The sequence below is a fragment of the Danio rerio genome, chromosome 17 (genome assembly GCF_049306965.1).
Source record: "Danio rerio strain Tuebingen ecotype United States chromosome 17, GRCz12tu, whole genome shotgun sequence".
NCBI classification, from domain to species: Eukaryota; Metazoa; Chordata; class Actinopteri; order Cypriniformes; family Danionidae; genus Danio; species Danio rerio.
The window spans coordinates 7,984,905-8,006,871 of record NC_133192.1 but is presented as its reverse complement, the minus strand read 5'-3'; the positions used below and the strand labels follow the sequence as shown (position 1 = coordinate 8,006,871).

General features: G+C 37.2%; 1 protein-coding gene across 1 annotated transcript in view; it reads right to left on the bottom strand.

The window, feature by feature from the left end:
• The window catches only part of si:ch73-242m19.1, a 110,537-nt gene that overhangs the window by 63,866 nt on the left and 24,704 nt on the right, over positions 1-21,967 (bottom strand). Inside the window, exons 10-15 of the mRNA XM_073928126.1 lie at positions 14,269-14,400; positions 12,206-12,276; positions 10,606-10,732; positions 7,769-7,963; positions 4,397-4,589; positions 181-305 (exon numbers count right to left, since the gene is read on the bottom strand). Of these exons, the coding sequence (XP_073784227.1) occupies positions 181-305; positions 4,397-4,589; positions 7,769-7,963; positions 10,606-10,732; positions 12,206-12,276; positions 14,269-14,400 (843 nt within the window). The remainder of the gene's footprint in view (positions 1-180; positions 306-4,396; positions 4,590-7,768; positions 7,964-10,605; positions 10,733-12,205; positions 12,277-14,268; positions 14,401-21,967) is intronic.

The window sequence follows — 21,967 nt, the reverse complement described above, 5'->3', positions numbered from 1 at the left end:
TTAAATGTCTGTTGAAGGAGCATATCAACAGATATTATGCAAACAGTCTACTAATGCTTACTGTAAATGGACCATTAAACAAATCTCCATTTTTGATAAAATAAAGCAGCTTTTGGTGAGCTTCTTTTTAAATAAGCAATAAACAATCTCTAAACTGAAGTGTAAAATTGCATCATGTACCTGTATTTTGTGCTCCAGAAAATCTGCTTCGCATGTCCATAGGTCTAAAAGCACAGCTATCCGATCCACATCCGTCCTTGCCAGACGCTGAAGCTCTTCTTCAGATCCACAAGAAGTATGCAAGTCTGACCAAAAAAAGAGAAATGACATAAATGTGAAAGACTGCAAGCTGAAGATGTTTTTTCACTGCTGAATTTTGGCAATAGCATGTAAAATACTAGCAAAACTGTTTTCTTGCTAAGCCAATTTCTTTGGTTAAACTGTTTTTGACACCACAGCAATTTTTTATTTATTTACTTATTTTTAGCGATAACCTACGGACAAAAGGTCAACCAGGTGAGTACTCTGCCTGTTAAAATACACTTTATTACTTTAAAAAAAAAATTCTTTATGACGGTGAATGTGTTTTGAACAGTTTTTGTGAGTTAAAGCTATGTTTTTCTTTATGTTTTGCTTGCTTCGCCTTTCAATCTATTTAAGTGAACTGTTTTTCCATAAACCGTTTCTAAACATGCGTGTGTATGTGGTTTATACAATATATTGTACGTCTAGTTTTTACATTTAATGCAAATGTATCTTGATTTGATCATTTCTTGATATATTAGTAAGAAAATAATGACATGATTTAAAGTGAACCTCAGATTTTTTAGTGTGTTTTACACATAACCATATACTCAAAAATATATATGGCTGTTTGTTCAAAGTACTTATTTAAAATGAGACAAAACAAAAAAAAAATTTGAGGGTTTTTGGGACAACTTAATTATTTTATTTTTAAATATTTTAAGACAATTAAGTTAACAAAAATCCTTCATATTGTCTCAACACAAATCGATTAAGTGGAACCCAGCATTTATTTTTACAGTTTTACAGTGTATGTGTATTAGATTGATAAAAAAATTAAATTAAACTTAAGATTAGACTTTAAAATCTGTATAAACTGAGAAGACTTTAAATCACAGTAAGCAATGCACAAGCTGTAAAAACTCCACTCCCTACTGGAAAAGAGATGACAATCAGCAGCTCATTTACATGAAACGAATTACCTTGCAGGACCATGGTGCTACATAAATAAACATAAATATGCAAAACAAGACATAAGAGCTACTTTAAACCTATACATAACTAACATAGATCTAACTAAACTAATCACTAATTACCGCAGCTCTGCTCTTTTTATCTATTTTCTCGTAGCCTCGTGAGCTGGTTGCAGCCTGCAGGTTAATGATGATATAACTAGATAAGTCACCTTTCACCGTACAGCTGTTGTGGTACAGTGGTTAGTACGATTGGATAATGACGCGGCCAACCTGGGTTCGGTCCTTGTATGAGTAACAATATTTTTCTTTTTTCATTTTTATTGTTAAGACATAATACTGTAATGGTTGTTGAACATTTGAAGTTCTAAAATAGCTGTTTTCTCAAAAAAAAAAGACGTGATAGTGTAATTAGAAACTGAATTGGAAATAACCTTATTTTAATATAGTCAGTGGTGAACTGAGGTGGGACGGTCTGAGGCTTGAAACTCCAGGGCTGAAAAAGAGTCCCACTCCGGCCCTGTCACTCAGTGTGTACGAATTTGATTTGACAAAAAACACCACCAAGTCAGGCGTGAAAACATCTTATAATGTGTACATGTGATTATTTCTGTTGAGAGAGAATTCCATAGATTTGAGGCTTTATAGTTAAAAGAGGATTTACCAAAAGAGGTCTTACGTCTAGGAATAATACATTCCCCTCTTACCATAGAACGCGTCACTTGCGGTGTTTTCTCTGATTTGGAATTTAAAAATGTTTTTAACGATGGAGCAGAAAGATTGTGAATAATTTTAATTTAAGTGCTCTCTTGTATAATGATTCCAACGGTGTTAAAGATGATTTACATGCCTGAAACCAGCTCGTTACAGTACAACAAATGTGGATCAATTATAGTATTTAAATACATACCAGAGGCCTCATAAGTCAGACAATCTCTGATATGTTTAAAATTTCTTAGATTAAATCTCAGTGTCGTAGCAAGTTTTTAAATATGAGTTTTAAAATTAAGGTTTGAGTCCAACGTGATGCCTAAATATTTAAATTCAGTAACATTTTTAATACTTTGCCCATTTATTAAAAATTCTAGAACATTTCCAACCTTATACCTATTTGAGAAACACATGGATACAGTCTAACGCAGTACATAAAAGGAAAATAGGAAATAATATTTAAGTTACTTTTTAAGAAATGCAATGCAAGTTACTTTTTATTTGAATTATTCAGCTTTTTTTTTTTATAAATTGCTGATAAAAAATAAACCCAGTCATGTTGAGTCATGCACTCAATGAGAGAGTGTGTTTATGTATTTTTTTAAACGCATGGAAGAAAAGGACAAAACGATAAAAAGAAGTAACCTCACATTGCTTTTAACTTTCAAAAATCTGTATATTTATATGGCATGTAAAGCTCTGGGGTAAAGACGTTCTTAAAAGATAACATTATCCTGTATAGGCCAAGGTTATCCAGTGTGTTGTTAATTTCCTCCTAATGCAATAATTCCTAATGTAATGTTAAATTCCTCTATTTAAAAAAACAAGAAGAAGAAGAAAAGAAAAAGAAGAAGAAGAAGACGACCCTGTAGGTTCTGAAAGAGATCTGAAAGAGTGCAGCTCTGCACAGGAAGTTTGGCCAGAGAAGAAATGGTCGTGCCCAGCTGAGCCTGGTTTCTCTCTAGGTTTTTTTTTTTTTTCTTTCACTTTCGTCAATTGGTGAAGTTTTGTTTTTCGCTGCTGTGGCCACTGGCTTGCATGATTTGAGACTTGTGCAGCTCTCATGGATGGATTCGCTCCTCAGTGTTTGGACTTTCAGCAGTGAAAATTAAACCACACTGAACTGAACTAAACTAAACTTCAACTCTGAAAACTGAAATGACACTGTTTTAAATTTACTACAACTTCAATGTTAAGCTGTTTAAACACAATATACATTATTGACATTATTCTCCGCAGACGAGCGGGCGTTGCCATTTGAATCTTTTTGGCACGAGACTTCCGGTCTCATTCACTTCCATTCATTTTTAGACATTAAAAACTGCTCGTTTCATTGTTTGATGTTGCAAACTGATATTTCCTTGTTGTATTATTCTACTTGGTCTGTATAGTCATGCAAACATTTGTTTGTAGAGCAAGTAGTTTGACCGTTTTTTGCCGTTTATTATTCCTTGTCATTTCTCCCATAGGCGACTGAAACGGAAGTTCTAAGACAATCGCGAAAACAGACGCACTTCCGCATTTTAGAATAAGGTCAATAAAAGTGCTAGAGAAAAAAAAATGAATTGAATTGAAGCCTCATCCAGGTAAGGAAAAGCAAAAGTAACTCATATATAATGTAAGGGATTACTCATCATAAAAAGTGATGCATCAGTTGATTTTTGTAACTTAATATTGAAATGCATAACTTTCCCCAACACTGACTACACATAGCCTAAGACAGACTATACAAGCACTTTTCCATAAGACAGAACAATATTGTGCAAAAGAGGTATTTAAGGTTAAAGAAAACAAGATTATTTGTGGTATATTCACAGGTAAACATTGTTTTCTTTTTGACTCCTTGCAAGATGGAGTTTAGGCAAAGTGTCCAGAGTAAATAGAGAGAAACGTATTTCTAAGGGCGTACTTGCACTATGCCATCCGTACCGTGCCCAGGCCCGTTTCCCGGATCATTTAAGAAAGTGTGAGTGCTCTGAATCGCGCTCAGGCAAGGTTCACTTGGCCGGCCCTGGCCCAGTTGGAAGAAGTGTGCCTGAGCGCGGTTCACTTGGGCGTTGGCGCGGTATGCTTGTGTGTGATTGCAAAACGCGCCTAAGCCTGAAATGATTGCTTATGAGCGTCAAAAGTGGCTGATTTGTTTGGCAAAATATTTGAAAGCGTGTCACTGCATATAACTAAAGAAATGTCCACTGTGCTGAGCAAGAGCTTACTGAACAGCACAGCATCGATGACATAAGTGTGCCCAGGGAGGGTGAGACGGGAGGGTGGACAAGCGTGCCTTGGCCCGGTTCAAGGCAACTTTAGTGTGAGTACGGCCTGTAAGGGAGTAAGGGTGGTTTTTCAGGCCCACTCACAAATGTGAAGCACTGGTTTTGAGCTGAAACTTCCCATTCTTATAAAAGTTATATTGTTGAAAAATGCACAATCAGGCCTTCTAAAAAAAGAGAGACACCAAATCATCTGACCTGTGCTCTTCAATATGAAATGAGACGCGGTCAGCAGCAGATTTTGCTCCAGCTCCTCCAGGTCCTTTAGAGCCACATCATAGACAATATAAAGACCCCGCTGGTCCTGTGTGTGAATGAATCTGCCGTCTGTGCTGTAATAATCATGAAGGTTTTCCACCTCAGGAAACTCCATAAACTCAGCACAGCGCACCTACAATACAGATTGACCTCCAGTGAGATGTAATAAAAATGTACTGTATGGAATTACTATATGTAATATACTACATCACAATCATATTCACAGTACATCTTTGTTTTCAATTTGTGGAATGAATTACCAACTATTCCAGTTTATGTTTTATGCTGTGAGGCAACAGTGCTAACCATTGAGCCACCATGCCACTTTGTTTTATTTAGTAGCAGATAGAATGGACATGCACCAGATCATCAGATCATCGATATTTGAATGATTTGTTTAAATAAATCATGAGTTAGATAGTTACTAGTTTCAGAAATTAATTACTTTTCAGATGAAAAGGTAATGTAAGGGATTACTTTTTATTTTTGTGTCATTTAGTAACAGTTACTTATAAAGTACTTGCCTTAATGTACTGTTCATAATTTTGTACAGTTCCAGATAAATCAATTATAGAAAGAAGAGCAATAATCATTTTTTCTTATACACATCTAGAGGTATATGCAGTGGGTAATGCTGTTGCTTCACAGCAAGAAGGTCGCTGGTTTTCTAGATGGTTTTCGCTGGTAATCTAGATTTATTTCAAGGTTACAGTGAGATTAGTCAAGATTAATTTTAAGATTACAGTGAGATTAATCTAGATTAATTTCAATTTTACAGTGAGATTAATCTAGATTAATTTCAAGACAGCAGTAGGATTATTCTAGATGAATTTCAAGATTACAGTAAAATTAATCTAGATTAATTTCAAGATTCCAGTGAGATTAATCTAGATTAATTTCAAGATTACAGTGAGATTAATCTAGATTAATTTCAAGACAGCAGTAGGATTATTCTAGATGAATTTCAAGATTACAGTAAAATTAATCTAGATTAATTTCAAGATTCCAGTGAGATTAATCTAGATTAATTTCAAGATTACAGTGAGATTAATCTAGATTAATTTTAAGATAACAGTGAGATTAATATAGATTAATTTCAAGATTCCAGTGAGATTAATCTAGATTAATTTTAAGATAACAGTGAGATTAATCTAGATTAATTTCAAGATTACAGTGAGATTAATCTAGATTAATTTTAAGATAACAGTGAGATTAATCTAGATTAATTTTAAGATAACAGTGAGATTAATCTAGATTAATTTTAAGATAACAGTGAGATTAATCTAGATTAATTTTAAGATAACAGTGAGATTAATCTAGATTAATTTTAAGATAACAGTGAGATTAATCTAGATTAATTTTAAGATAACAGTGAGATTAATCTAGATTAATTTCAAGATAACAGTAGGATTAATCTAGATTAATTTCAAGATAACAGTGAAATTAATCTAGATTAAATTCAAGATTACAGTGAGATTAATCTAGATTTATTTCAAGGTTACAGTGAGATTAGTCAAGATTAATTTTAAGATTACAGTGAGATTAATCTAGATTAATTTCAAGATTACAGTAAGATTAATCTAGATTAATTTCAAGATTCCAGTGAGATTAATCTAGATTAATTTCAAGATTACAGTGAGATTAATCTATATTAATTTTAAGATTACAGTGATATTAATCTAGATTAATTTTAAGATAACAGTGAGATTAATCTAGATTAATTTCAAGATTACAGTGAGATTAATCTAGATTAATTTTAAGATAACAGTGAGATTAATATAGATTAATTTCAAGATTACAGTGAGATTAATCTAGATTAATTTTAAGATAACAGTGAGATTAATCTAGATTAATTTTAAGATTATAGTGAGATTAATCTAGATTAATTTTAAGATAACAGTGAGATTAATCTAGATTAATTTTAAGATAACAGTGAGATTAATCTAGATTATTTTAAGATAACAGTGAGATTAATCTAGATTAATTTCAAGATTACAGTGAGATTAATCTAGATTAATTTTAAGATTACAGTGAGATTAATCTAGATTAATTTCAAGATAACAGTGAGATTAATCTAGATTTATTTCAAGGTTACAGTGAGATTAGTCAAGATTAATTTTAAGATTACAGTGAGATTAATCTAGATTAATTTCAAGATTACAGTAAGATTAATCTAGATTAATTTCAAGATTACAGTGAGATTAATCTATATTAATTTTAAGATTACAGTGATATTAATCTAGATTAATTTCAAGATTACAGTGAGATTAATCTATATTAATTTTAAGATTACAGTGATATTAATCTAGATTAATTTTAAGATAACAGTGAGATTAATCTAGATTAATTTTAAGATAACAGTGAGATTAATCTAGATTAATTTCAAGATAACAGTAGGATTAATCTAGATTAATTTCAAGATAACAGTTAGATTAATCTAGATTAATTTCAAGATAACAGTAGGATTAATCTAGATATAATTCAAGATTACAGTGAGATTAGTCAAGATTAATTTCAAGATTACTGTGAGATTAATCTAGATTAACTTAAATTTTACAGTGAGATTAATTTACATTAATTTCAAGGTTACAGTGAGATTAATCTAGACTTTAAAAAATAATCTATGCATACTTATAGTTTTATACATAGGGTTTTTTGAGGTCTCTTAAGTTAAAAACTTCTTAATTGTTACATTTTAATAAAGCTAAAAAAAATGTGTTTAAACCAATTTTTGGGTCACACTTTAATTTGATAAATTTAAATCACATTGCATCTACATGCCAACTAATTCTCATTAAATTATAAGTAGACTGTTAGGTTGGAGTTAGGGTTAGTGTTAGGGTTAGTACTTGCAAAGTTTCCTATAGTCAGTTAAGTGTCTGTTGAAGGAGCAGTATCAACAGATATTAAGCAGACAGTAATACTCAAGTGGACCATCAAAATAAAGTGTTAACAATTTTTTTTTCCTCGGTGACACGTTTATTCATAATGATCAGGATGAAAGTACAATGTGCTTTCAAAAGCACAAAAACATTGTGACATAGGTTATAGATGCCAAATGATCCGGTTAAATGTAAAGAATTAAGAGTTATATTGCTCATGCATTAAGATTAAAAGAAATGTAAGCAGTATTGTGTCAAGTAATTAACATACTTGGAGTAACTAAATTACTTTTTTAGACAAAGAAACTAGAAAAGTCATTTTAATCTAATTTTAATGATTAGTAATTCATTTCTTTTGTGATGTCCCCAGCAACACTGCTCACCACTCAACTTCTATGCATTTAATATTTTTTAAAACACTGGGTGGTACCTTATAGTCAACTGGAGTGTTGTAGATGAAGTGATGTGAATTGAGAGCTCCATCATCTTTCCTCACAGCATATATCCAACCCGTCTCCTCCATATTTCTGACCAGATCTCCACCGACTGACTCCAGACCAGCTCCGTCCATCACTAAAGTCCTCTCCACTGAGCGCAGGTAATTCAGCAGGCTCAGACAGACACGCTATAAACGAGCAAGCAAGTGCCGGCATTTATTTAGAAAACCAAAAAACCCTTTATATAAGATACCAGGAGAAATGTTGCATGCAAAAAGTACACAAACGCATATTATTTAAACATAAAAGCACAATTTTGTAGATGCAGGTGGAAACAAACGTCTGATTTATAGTCATTTTGAGTTTTTTAAGTCAATTATACACAGTTGAAGTCAAAATTATTAGCCCCCTATGAATTTCTTATCTTTTTTAAATATTTCCCAAATGATGTTTAACAGAGCAAGGAACTTTTCACAGTATGTCTGATAATATGATTTCTTCTGGAGAAAGTCTTATTTGTTTTATTTCAGCTAAAATAAAAGTTTTTATTTAAAAAAAAACACTTTAAGGACAAAATTATTAGCCCCTTTAAGCTATATTTGTTTTTTATAGTCTACAGAACAAACCATTATTATACAATAACTTGCCTAAATACTCTATCCTGCCTAGTTAACCTAATTAAAGTAGAAGAGTTATTAAAACTATTATGTTTAGGAATGTGTTAAAAAAATCTGCTCTCTGTTAAACAGAAATTGGAGGGAAACATAAACAGGGGGGCAAATAAATCTGACTTCAACTGTATACAAGACATTAAAGCTTTTATTCAGCAAGGAATTTGATGAAATGTTTAAAATATTAAAAAGGCAAATGCTTTTGTGACTGATAGCTCAAAATAATAATTAGTGTCTTATTTTGAGCATCAAATAAATATATTACAATGACCAAATGACTCTGAAACCTGAAGTAAAATAACACAAATAAATTATGAGCTGTTTGTATATTTTCAGTATATATAATGACTTGCAGTCTCATTACATATATTAAAAAGACAACTTTTTAAATGCACAAATATAGTCTGGAATCAGTTTTTATTATAATTATTAATTTTATTTAATACTTTCAAGAGTTCACAATTAGATATTGTTTAAATGTTTTGGCATGCTGTCCCAGGAGACAACCCAGAGCTAGGAGATAATTTAGCCCAGGGCTCCCGCCTGGTCGATAGAGTGTGTAAGGGGAGTACGAGATCAGGTCACTTCATCGGAAAATGATGATAAGGGAGTTATTTTTGCCAGACTACTTATAGTGAGTTTGGATTAATCTGATTGGCTAACTAATGATTGTAGATGAGAGACCAGCTGCGGTCAATCATATCACGTGCTCCTCTTAAAGCTGTGAAACTTCACTAAAATAAAACTATTCTGTTCATCAAGGCGCCATTTATCAAATGTAAATTTGGTATTTTAATATAAGTATTTATTACTTACGGTCCCACTTTATATTAAGTGTCCTTAACTACTATGTACTTACATCAAAAAATAAATACAATGTACTTACTGTGTTTAAAATGTATTTGAGAACACTTGTGGTTCCTTTGAAAAAGGGATAGAGGTTGGGTTATGGACAGGTTTGGTGGCATGGGTAGGTTTAAGGTGTAAGGGATGGTCAACAGTGTATTTACAAATGTAGTTACTAAAGTTAATTACAGATGTAATTACATACATGTATTTAATCAAGCATAAGTACACAGTAAATACATGTATTTGCACAATAAGTACATTGTAGCAAACTATTAATTCCTGTGTAAGTACATATTAGTTAAGGCCACTTAATATAAAGTGGGACCTTACTTACTGTGTGTAGTCATTCATTTATTTTATTTTCAGCTTAGTCTCTTTATTAATCCAGGGTCGCCACATGCAGTGAAATGAACCGTCAACTTATTCAGCACATGTTTTACGCAGCGGATGCCTTTCCAGCTGCAACCCATCTCTAGGAAATATTGTATGTAGTTTCAAATGAAATTATTACTCCAGTCATTATTGCTTTTATTACCATTTAAAATAATAATAATAATAAGATTATTAATTAATATTAGAGTGATTTCAGAAGGATCATGTGACAGGAGTAATAAAGCAGAAAATTCATCTTTAAAATCACTGAAATAAATGATTCAATTAAATTATAAACTGCTTTTGAACTGTTATTTTAAGTGCAATAACATTTCATGACATTTTTATTATTAGCATTTCCTATAACTCTTTTTATACCTGTAACTTTTTTATTAATTATGACAATAAAATGACTCATTACAATGATTATTTAATAAATATAACATCAGTAAGATAATGTGACCAAAACACGTTATGTAATTGCATGACAGATGTCCAGAAAAGCATGGTATCACCATTATACATTTCGACTACACTTTATTTCATTGTGTCCTTGTATGTATTGGTTTACTGAGTAATATTAAAATAATTTGTGTAAGTGGTTAGATTTAAAATGAAGATTATGTTTAGTGTTAGTTGCACACAATTCAGCATTATTATTTGTAACTACATTAGTAGAGCCTGCTTGTTGTCTGTAATACAATTAGATCAGTGCTTTAATGAATACACTCTACTTTGTTTTTATGTAAATTGCCTAATTTAAAGGGTGAACATTACAACCTAACAATGGACACCTCAAAATACAGCGTTACGCAAATTTCCCCCAAAAAAGCATTTTAATATGCAAAGTAATATTATATTCTGGTGTTTTAGTAGTTGCAAAGACCAAAACCTCTCAAATCATCTGCTATTTATATGCAGATTTGGCCTGTTTTTACCTTGAGTTCTCTGATCCTGAGGTGTCTGAGAAAGATTAAAGACTCAAACGCTCCTCTGACCATTACAGAATCATCTACAGCATCTTCATCCTTCTCAAAAACACAAGCACTCTGGGTTTGACCACAGCTGTAAAAAAAGACAGAAAGAAAACTTGAAGGAAACTCTTACTTACGGTGGCTGAGAGTGCTCAAATGCAGTGCAAATTATGAAAACTCGTGCAAGAAAACACCTTCATCAGCTTGACAACACACACACCCACACATGCAAACTCTGACAACACATCGAAAAACAGGTAAAATAAGCAGGAAGCTGCTGGGTTTGTCAGTTTTTGGGGTCGCTCGACACATTTCTGTAGTGATTTGCAGTGTTTTCCGAATTCATCTTGATCAGTTTGAATAAACATGTCACACACACAAAAAAACATTGGAATCAAACATATTTTTTTAGCTTTATTAAAAATGTAACAATTAATTGTAAACTGTAAATAGTGCAGCAACATGATTTTTTGCATGACAATTTGTTTGCACACTACAAGAAATGCTTTTCTTACTTAGATATTTTGTCTCATTTCTAGTCCAAATATCAACAGATTCTTAAATCAGGCATACTTTTCTAGACAAATAAAAAATAATGTCTTTTTTTTAAAAGAAAAAAAATATGCCAAAATTAAGTGAGTTTTTTCTTAAACAAGCAAAATAATCTGTCAATGGGACAAAAGGGATAATCGTATTTATTATTTTGACATGAGATTATTTTGAACCCAGGCTCATTCTGAAAACATACCCCCCTATAAACATTTCAGGAGAGCACCAAATACATCCCAGAAGCTACTTTTTTGCAGTTTTTTTTTTTTTTGACAAATCCACCAGAGGCTGCTGTGTACGTTTTTTGAGACCTCAAATTTCTCTTGCGAGTGCCATTCACGAATGTTGTTCTCACATAAATCCATCAGACGCTGCTGTCGACTGACTGACTGACCCACCCTCCTCCTTCCCTAAACCCCACCGACAGTGTTTTCTACAGCAATCCAGAAAAAGTTTACCACAATGTCAGATTTTAGCACATTCTCACCCTGTTATATACATGTTTATTTTATTTTTTGGATTTGTTTTCGTCTTTCCTGCTTTCTGGAACTGTTCTTAACCAGACTCGAACCCCGTCAATACGGTCAACTCCTCTCTGCGTCTCAAGTTCGCCAACGTACGCGGCGAGCCACTGGACAAACTGGTAACAGCGGAAAAGCCATCCATACTTAGGTAAGCGGTCAGCCGGTGAGTGCGAAAAGAAACAGCATCATACCGCCTCATAGAGTGCATTTTATAGACAAAATGCAGCCACACATACTTGTGGCTACATAATTCGCGATCTCCAAAAATGTACATAGGGCTACGTTTTCAGAATGAACCTATGTTGATTACTTTCCTTTATTTTGCTTGCTTAATGGAAAAACTCACTTATTTTGGCACATTGCTTCTTTAAACCAGACAATATGCTTTGCTTGTTGAGATAATACTTATTAATTTAATAATTTTTAGATATTTGAACTAGAAACAAGACAAAAACTCTAAGTAAGAAAAGCCTTTTTGGGCCTAAAATTACCCTTCACTCTTTCTCTCAGAGGGCCTCTGATCTGCATATTTGGGTAAACGAATCATTTGTCCAGTAGTCACCTGAAAAAAAAATGCACACAACCATTAAAAAAATTGAATTTAAAAAGTTGAGAAATACTGTTTTCATGCATGTGTCAGTTTTGAGATTTTGGCCCTTCATAAAGTGATTTTCCAGTGTGATGGAAAGAAAAAATGCACTTAGAATAAACTTTTAAGTGTATATTTATTCAGAGTTGATCAGTTTGTGGCTGAAGATTTTAAATTTATTTTTACAAAATGCGTATTTTCTCTAAATTTTTATTTCAGCCACACTTACAAACACCAGGCTTCACTATTTTATTCAGATCTATCTTTTCTGAGGGTTTTTACACAGTGATATGTTCATACAGTATGTTATTTGTCTGATTATACAACATTTTATTTCACAATGAAATGTTGAAATTACATTTACTTTCCTGTTTGCACTATTTTCTGAATTATGAAGTGATTAAAAAAAAGAGATTAGTGAAAACATTTAACTCATGTATGGCAAAACAATTCTGCAAGAACTTTTGAACACGCCTTGATCCAAAGTTTAGATTTTTTTGTGTTAGAAGTTACAGCATATTTACTGAAATAATGCATTATTTGCATGTTTAAACATAATATTTTAGAAAACTCATAATACAAAATAAATCAATCTTAGCAATTATATATGTAAATATGTGAATGTCTTGCTTTAGCATTTTCTACATTGCAGAATTATGGAGAGATAAAAAAAATTAGTGAAAACATTTGACTCAAATATTGCAAAAAATTCAACATGAATATTTGAACCCACCTTCATCCAAAATTCAGATTTTTTTGTGCTACACTTGACTGCATATTTAATGTTTAAACTTAACATTTCAAAACTCTTAATACAAAAAGCAATCTTATGAATTGTGCATGTAAATATGTAAATGTATTGCTATCATATTTTCTTGATTTCAATATTGTCTGAATTATGGACTGATAAAAAAGAGATTGGAAACATGACTCAAAAATGGCAAAAAAAATTCAACAAGATGTTTTGAACCCACCTTCATCCAAAGTTTAGATTTTTTTGTGCTTCAAATGACTAAATATTTAATGAAAAAATACATTATTTGCATGTTTAAACTTAACATTTCAGAAAAATCATAATACAAAAAGCTATCTTAGAAATTTTATATGTAAATATGTAAATGTCTTGCTATCATATTTTTGATTGCACAATTTTCTGAATTATTGAGTGATTAAAAAAAGAGATTAGTAAAAACCTTTGACTCAAATAAGCAAAATTTAACAAAAATATTTGAACCCACCTTCATCCAAAGTTCAGATTTGTGTGCAAGAAATTAATGCAAATTTAATGAAATAATATATATATATATATATATATATATATATATATATATATATATATATATATATATATATATATATATATATATATATATATATATATAAATCCTAATGTAAATATGTCTTGCTTTAAACTAAGGGGTGCCCAAACATTTTCTTAAAAAAGGCCAAAAACCAAACTTAATTGAAGGCCTGAAGTAAATATAACAAACTGTATTACATTAAATTTACCATTCGTAATTTCCTAATTTATTTGCAAATATTTAAAAATAACTAGAAAACGTTGCTTTAAATCATATTAAGTAATAATGCGGTATCATTTTATAATGAAATTACTGCACTAAAAACAGAAATAATCCCAAAGTGGAATACACTACTAGTTGATCTGTGGCTTAATTTGCTCACGAATTTCTTTTGCATTTCTTCTGCATCTTTCAGTCAAGTGACAGAGTGGCTATTTTTTGTAGCTCAGCATTTATTAAAAAAATTACATTAAAATTGACAAGACAATTGGATGGCATGCCAAATGAAAGGTTAACATGGGCCACCTTTGGGCATCTCTGCTTTAAATGAACCGTTAAACCAAAAACAAAACACAATAGGACCGTGTATTTAAAAACTGAGTGTGCTTTTATGTTGATCTTGAGAATATAATTTTAAAGCATCTATTTCTCTACTGATACTCACCTGAAGCATGTTTGCTGTGTTATAAATGTTTCTCCACACATCAGAGGTATCTTTAAGGGATGAAGCTTCTGGTTGGCAAACTGATGTAATGAGCTGCTTTAAAGCATCGGTCACTTTATGAAGATCGGAATCCTTCAGGAGACAAAACAGCATCAGTGGAGCAATGCTGGATACAGGACTAATTCCACTGTTACTTAAAATGACCAACATTCACATGAAAGCACTGACTTCCAGAGTATTTGCTTTCTAACATATTTCAAAATATCTTCTTTTGTGTTTGACAGAATAAATTAACTCATAAAGGATTGGAAGCACTTGAGGGTGAGTAAATGATGCGAATATTTTAGTTTTTGGATGAACTATTCCTATAATGCATTATCCTGCATTCGTTAACAGTGAACAATATTTTTGCTAATGACTGCTCAGCATTGGTTCACCTACTTCGAATGTTATCATTCGATTGAATGGGTATTATCAGTAGTTATTAGCTTATAGATATGGGCCAGTAGGGGCCATCTGCGTTTACTGGTTGGCTCAGAAGGCTGTTATCATCCATCCACATGGTTAAACAGCTATACTAGTAGAGAAGACTCCATAAACAGATCTGTTTTTACATTACTGTGATGGTTAGGGTACGGGTTAACGTTACAGCTGCACGATATTGGAATCTGACATTGCTGTATTTTGTTTTGTCACAAAATACATTGCGATATGAATATAATTTGAACAACTCGTTTTTGGAAAATTCATTCATTTAGATTGTCTGATTTGATAAAATCTCTTTCTATGCAGTGCATCTGCATAAATTCTAATAAATTACAAGCAAAAATAAATAGACAAACACTGCTTTATGGTTTTCTGGGGAGTCTAACAGTATTTAAGTAAAGAAGTTAAACAATCAAATGTAAAATCGCATGGTCATCATTGTAAAAAAAAATTTAAAAATAATAATCTCTTCATCTTTTTCTCTTTATTAAATAATATTTACCATTGCGGATACACACATCGCGATATTGATGCTCAAACAATATATTGTTCAGCCCTATATGTTAATAAAATACAATTAATGGGAAATTTTATAAATAATATAAATAATTCTCGTTTACTTAAAGCCACAGCCATATGTGATCTATGGCTGATTAACCATGTGGATGGATGATAACAGCCATTCTAAACTTACCAGTAAGCGCTGAAGGCCCTTGGCCCATATCTATCAGTTGATAATCACTGATAATGTACATTCAATTGAGTAATAACATTCGAATTGGCTGATTAGTTTGCATGTTATGTTACGGAGTTAATGACAAGAATTTAAGAGTAAAAGTGCAAGTTAAGATTAAAGAATATATTTTAAAAATGAATGTTTTAATGATTCTAATTTTTACAATGGTGAAAAAAGGTCTTACAGGTATAACTAATGCTTAAAAATCATTTTTTTGTTGCTTTATTACATTATTATTTATTATTGTTCACTATTAACACTTATTTATAGTTAACTAAATCTATTAATTAATAAAACTGATTTAACAATTTATTTGAAAAATGTATGAAACATTAAAAAAAGAAAGTACCCACAAGTGTATCATAAGTGGACAGAATAAATTACTTTTAAAAAGCCACTTCATGACACCTTTATATCTATAAAACTAAAATTTACGTAACTAAAAGCTTTTATTATTTAAAGAGCCCATATTATGGGTTTTTGAAAATTCCCCTCCATGTAGTGTGTAACACAGCTCTAAGTGAAGTGAAGTATCCAGCTAAGGCTTAAATCTGTAAGAGTACAGTGTTTAAAACGGTTGATTCATCTATAAAAGAGTCGACTGTCAGGGTAGAAAGGGAACAGATTCAAATGCAGGTGAAACAAATTTATTCTTCTCAAAAAAACACAAAATATCCTCAAAAAGGCAGTTCAAAACTCAAAAAACTGGACTCAGAAATCGGCGCAGTTCCGGGCGCTACCACCAGATGGCAGGAGAGCGCTCCCAAGGCTTCACTGGGCAGCAGAAGGAGAGATGAAAGGAATCAGGGGAGTTCCGGATAATACCGCCAGGGGGCGATAGAGCAATACCAGACGCTCGGCCAGCACCGGAGAAGAAGAGCCTTACGGTGTACTGCTGGGCGTTCTCCCTTGGTGGAGATTCAGTAGTGACAATGGGACAGCCAGACCAAATCACAGCGAGCCGGATGACAGGACAAAGTATCAAAATAAAGGAGGGAGAGAAAAAACGAAACCAAAACAAGCAGGAGCTTGGAGTCTGGGGAAACAGGACACGACAAGACAGATTACTCACAATGGATATTAGCTTAAAAGCCTCACGAGCATGCAAAACGGACTGACGAAAGACAAGAGACGAGAGGAGACTAAATAGGGGAGAAATCAAGCAGCAACAGGTGAAGGAGAGGATCGCAAATTGATTACCAGGTCTCTAAGGCGGGGAAACAAAAAGCACGCGGACAAGCACGTGGCCAGCTGTCAAACAAACCCACGTGCTCCAAACACACAAAGACAACGCAAACAGGTAAGTGATTCCATACTCTTAACAGTACCCCCCCCTCCCAGGGGCGCCACCTGGCGCCCCCAGAAGGGGCTCACCTCGCCGCCGATGGAAGTCCACGATCAACGACCGGTCCAAGATGTCCCGTGCCGGAATCCAACACCTCTCCTCCGCACCATAGCCCTCCCAGTCCACGAGGTATTGGAAACCCCGACCACGACGTCTCCGGTCAAGGAGTCTCTTCACAGTATAGACCGGAGTGCCGTCCACTAGACGAGGGGGAGGTGGAGCCGGGGAAGTAACAGGGTTGAGTTGGGATTGGATAACAGGCTTTACCCTGGATACATGAAAAACAGGGTGAACCCGACCAAGAGTGCAAGGAAGCTTGAGCCGAACCGTCACTGGACTCAAGACTTTAGTGATTCGGTATGGCCCAATGAACCTGGGTGCCAGCTTGCGAGAAGGCACCCGGAGAGGCAGGTCCCTTGTAGACAGCCAAACCTTTTGACCACAAACAAAAAGGGGAGCAGGAGTCCGGTGGCGGTCAGCCGCCCTCTTAGTCCGTCTGGAAGCCTGGGCCAAGGCCTCCTTAGCCCTCCTCCATGTGTGGCGACACCTTCGGACAAAGGCCAAGGCAGACGGAACAGCGGCATCGGGTTCCTGAGCGGGGAACAAAGGGGGTTGATAACCAACAGAACATTGGAAAGGGGACATACCTGTAGAAGCTACCGGCAGGGAGTTGTGGGCATATTCAATCCAAGACAACTGCTGGCTCCAAGAGCCCGGATTTTGAGACACCAGACAGCGGAGACTTCTCTCAAGATCCTGATTGGCTCGTTCAGTTTGCCCATTGGTCTGGGGGTGAAAACCTGAGGACAGACTCGTAGAGGCCCCGATCTGTCTACAGAACTCTTTCCAAAACCGGGAGACAAATTGGGGTCCTCTGTCAGAGACCACATCCATCGGAAGGCCATGAATCCGGAAGACGTGGTCAACTACCGCCTGAGCAGTCTCCTTGGCTGATGGGAGTTTGGGTAAAGGGATAAAATGGGCCGCTTTAGAGAAACGGTCCACCACTGTTAAGATTACAGTGTTACCTCTCGATGGGGGTAGGCCAGTGATAAAATCAAGAGCCACATGTGACCAGGGTCGAGAGGGAATAGGAAGGGGACGTAACAGACCAATGGGTGGCCGATTAGATGTCTTATTCTGGGCACATACAAAACAAGCCAATACAAACTGTCTGACGTCTTGGGCCATTGAAGGCCACCAAAATCGCTGTTGGATATTGACCAGCGATCTCCGGACTCCTGGGTGACAGGCTACTCTGGACTCATGACCCCACTGGAGTACTTCGGATCTTAAACTGGCTGGCACAAATAGCCTTCCCTCTGGACACCCTTCTGGAGCTCCCCCTCCTCGCACGGCCTCCTCTACCCGCCGTTCGATGTCCCAGGAGAGAGTTCCCACCACCACCTCTCTAGGAAGGATGGCTTCGGGGGTAGCCTCTCCTCCTGGCACATCAAACAGGCGGGAGAGTGCATCAGGTTTTATATTCTTGGACCCAGGCCGGTACGAGAGGGAAAAATTAAAGCGTCCGAAGAAAAGTGCCCATCGGGCCTGACGGGAACTCAATCTCTTGGCTGAACGGATATATTCTAGATTTTTGTGGTCCGTCCAGACCAAGAACGGTTGTGCCGCCCCCTCCAACCAGTGGCGCCACTCACCCAGGGCCAGCCTGACCGCCAGCAGCTCTCTGTTACCAATGTCGTAGTTTCGTTCGGCTGGGCTCAGACGGTGAGAGAAGAAGGCACACGGATGCACCTTCCCATCCCTAGAGGATCGCTGAGATAAGACCGCGCCTATCCCGACCTCCGAGGCATCCACCTCAACGATAAACTGCCGTTTAGGATCTGGAAGACAAAGGACAGGAGCAGTGATGAAACGGGACTTGAGAACATCAAAGGCCTCCTGTGCCTGACTGTGCCATATAAACGGTACCTTAGGTGAGGTGAGAGCCGTTAAGGGTGCAGCGACCGAGCTAAAGTTCCGGATGAACCGTCTATAAAAGTTGGCAAATCCAAGGAACCGCTGCAGAGCCTTACGAGAGTCAGGGACTGGCCACTTGGCAACGGCCCTTACCTTAGCGGGATCAGCCTTAATACCCTCCGTCGAGACAATATGCCCCAGGAACGAAACAGACTTGCTGTGGAACACGCACTTCTCCGCTTTGACATACAGCTGGTTTTCCAGCAGCCGCTGTAGCACCTGGCGGACATGCTGAGTGTGTACCTGTTCTGACTCAGAAAAGATAAGAATATCGTCAAGGTACACAAAGACAAATCTGTTTACCATGTCTCTCAGCACATCATTCACCAGGGCCTGGAAGACTGCAGGGGCATTGGTGAGCCCGAAGGGTAGAACTCGGTATTCAAAATGCCCCGTTGGTGTGTTGAACGCAGTCTTCCACTCATCCCCCTCACGTATCCGGATCAGGTGATAGGCATTACGGAGGTCTAGTTTAGTAAAGACCTTGGCTCCCTGCAATAACTCAAAGGCAGAAGACATTAAAGGCAGAGGATACCTGTTCTTAACAGTAATGTCATTAAGACCTCTGTAGTCAATACAAGGGCGCAGAGAACCATCCTTCTTTTTAACAAAAAAGAACCCAGCCCCGGCTGGAGAGGAAGAGGGACGGATGAGGTCGGCTTCTAAAGACTCTCGAATATACCGGTCCATGGCCTCTCTCTCAGGAGCAGAAAGGGAATACAATCGACCCTTTGGCGGAGAAGTGCCTGGGAGGAGTTCGATGGCACAATCGTATGGCCGGTGCGGAGGCAAGGAAGTGGCTCGAGACTTGCTGAAGACCTGGCGAAGATCGTGGTACTCCACCGGGACTCCAGAGAGATCCACCCTCTCCATCTGAAACACATGAGACACAGAACCAGGACACGGAGCAGGACCAAGACAAACAGCAAGACAAGACTGACTCCAAGACAACACAGAATTCCCTGACCAATCAACGTGAGGGTTGTGTTTACTTAACCACGGGTGCCCCAATACCACTGGAGCACTCGGGGAGTCGAATAAATAAAAAGTAATAACCTCACGGTGATTTCCAGAGACTATCAAACTTACAGAGGGGGTAGAGTGGGTGATGGATGTGATGGCAAACCCATTAAGGGAGCGCACAGTGATGGGAGAGGAGAGAGGAATGGCTGGGATGCCCCAAGATCTGGCCGTGGTGCTGTCCAAAAAGTCTCCCTCAGCTCCAGAGTCAAGCAAGGCAGGACAAGAGTGAGTCAATCCATTGAACTGGACTGAGACTGGGAGACAGGTGCGTTGTGTGGGGGTGTCGAAACAAGGGAGAGTGCCCACCAGAATCCCCCGGTTTACTGATGGGCTGGAGCTTTTAAAGGACACTGCAATGCTCTGTGACCCGGCTTCCCACAGTACAGGCAAAGGCCTCGAGCCAGACGAAGCCGCTTCTCCTCAACAGTCAGTCGAAGACGACCTAATTGCATCGGCTCTGGTGAGGTGGTAGGTAATGGGGTGCGAGGATCATTTGAAGGGCCCTCATTCATCCATGAGGCACCAGAGACTCGTCTATGCTGGCGACGATGCAGTCGGGCCTCCACCCGAAGAGCGAGATCCACCAGGGCATCAAAGTCTCGGGGAAGGTCATGAGTGGCAATCTCATCTTGTATGTAGTCATCCAGACCATCCCTAAATCTGGCACGAAGAGCCGCCTCATTCCATGTGCAGGCAGCTGCCAGGGTTCTGAACAGAACAAAATAATCAGTAACCGAGCGCCCTCCCTGACTCAGCTGGGCCAGTTGGGAGGCTGCTTCATCTCCCTGGGCGGATCGGTCAAACAGCTTGGTCATTTCTGCACGGAAGTCCTCAAACATGGCACAGAAAGGGGCACGTGCATCCCACACTGCTGTTGCCCAATCACGGGCCCTGCCCTTAAGAAGGGTGATTACAAACGCCACCTTTGACTCTTCAGTTACATAGCGACGGGGCTGTAGAGCGAATACTAGGGAGCACTGTGAGAGGAATGCCCGGCAAGAACTAGGATCCCCGTCATAGGGCGGTGGGTTGTTGGCGTGAGGTTCAGGTTCGAGATGAGGAATAGCCACCTGTCTGCCACCCCGGGCATTCTCATGAAGCTCCTGAATTTGAGCATTAAGCTCGATTACTTCGGCCCTTAACATCTCCACCTCCTGCGAGGCTGCATTTAACTGTGTAGCGTGCTGGCCAAGGAGAATGCCCTGCTGTGCCACTGCGTTTCTTACATGCTCAGCACCTGCTGAATCCATAATTTGGTCAGTCCGTTCTGTCAGGGTAGAAAGGGAACAGATTCAAATGCAGGTGAAACAAATTTATTCTTCTCAAAAAAACACAAAATATCCTCAAAAAGGCAGTTCAAAACTCAAAAAACTGGACTCAGAAATCGGCGCAGTTCCGGGCGCTACCACCAGATGGCAGGAGAGCGCTCCCAAGGCTTCACTGGGCAGCAGAAGGAGAGATGAAAGGAATCAGGGGAGTTCCGGATAATACCGCCAGGGGGCGATAGAGCAATACCAGACGCTCGGCCAGCACCGGAGAAGAAGAGCCTTACGGTGTACTGCTGGGCGTTCTCCCTTGGTGGAGATTCAGTAGTGACAATGGGACAGCCAGACCAAATCACAGCGAGCCGGATGACAGGACAAAGTATCAAAATAAAGGAGGGAGAGAAAAAACGAAACCAAAACAAGCAGGAGCTTGGAGTCTGGGGAAACAGGACACGACAAGACAGATTACTCACAATGGATATTAGCTTAAAAGCCTCACGAGCATGCAAAACGGACTGACGAAAGACAAGAGACGAGAGGAGACTAAATAGGGGAGAAATCAAGCAGCAACAGGTGAAGGAGAGGATCGCAAATTGATTACCAGGTCTCTAAGGCGGGGAAACAAAAAGCACGCGGACAAGCACGTGGCCAGCTGTCAAACAAACCCACGTGCTCCAAACACACAAAGACAACGCAAACAGGTAAGTGATTCCATACTCTTAACATCGACTCATAGTGCTTCAAAGGAGTCGCCTTGATACCGATTCATTAGGTGTTTCGCCATGACGTACGAACGAAACCAAGTTATTCACGTGCACGCGCAAACCCGGGAGATTTCAAACCTGAGGCCCCGCCCTCTGACGC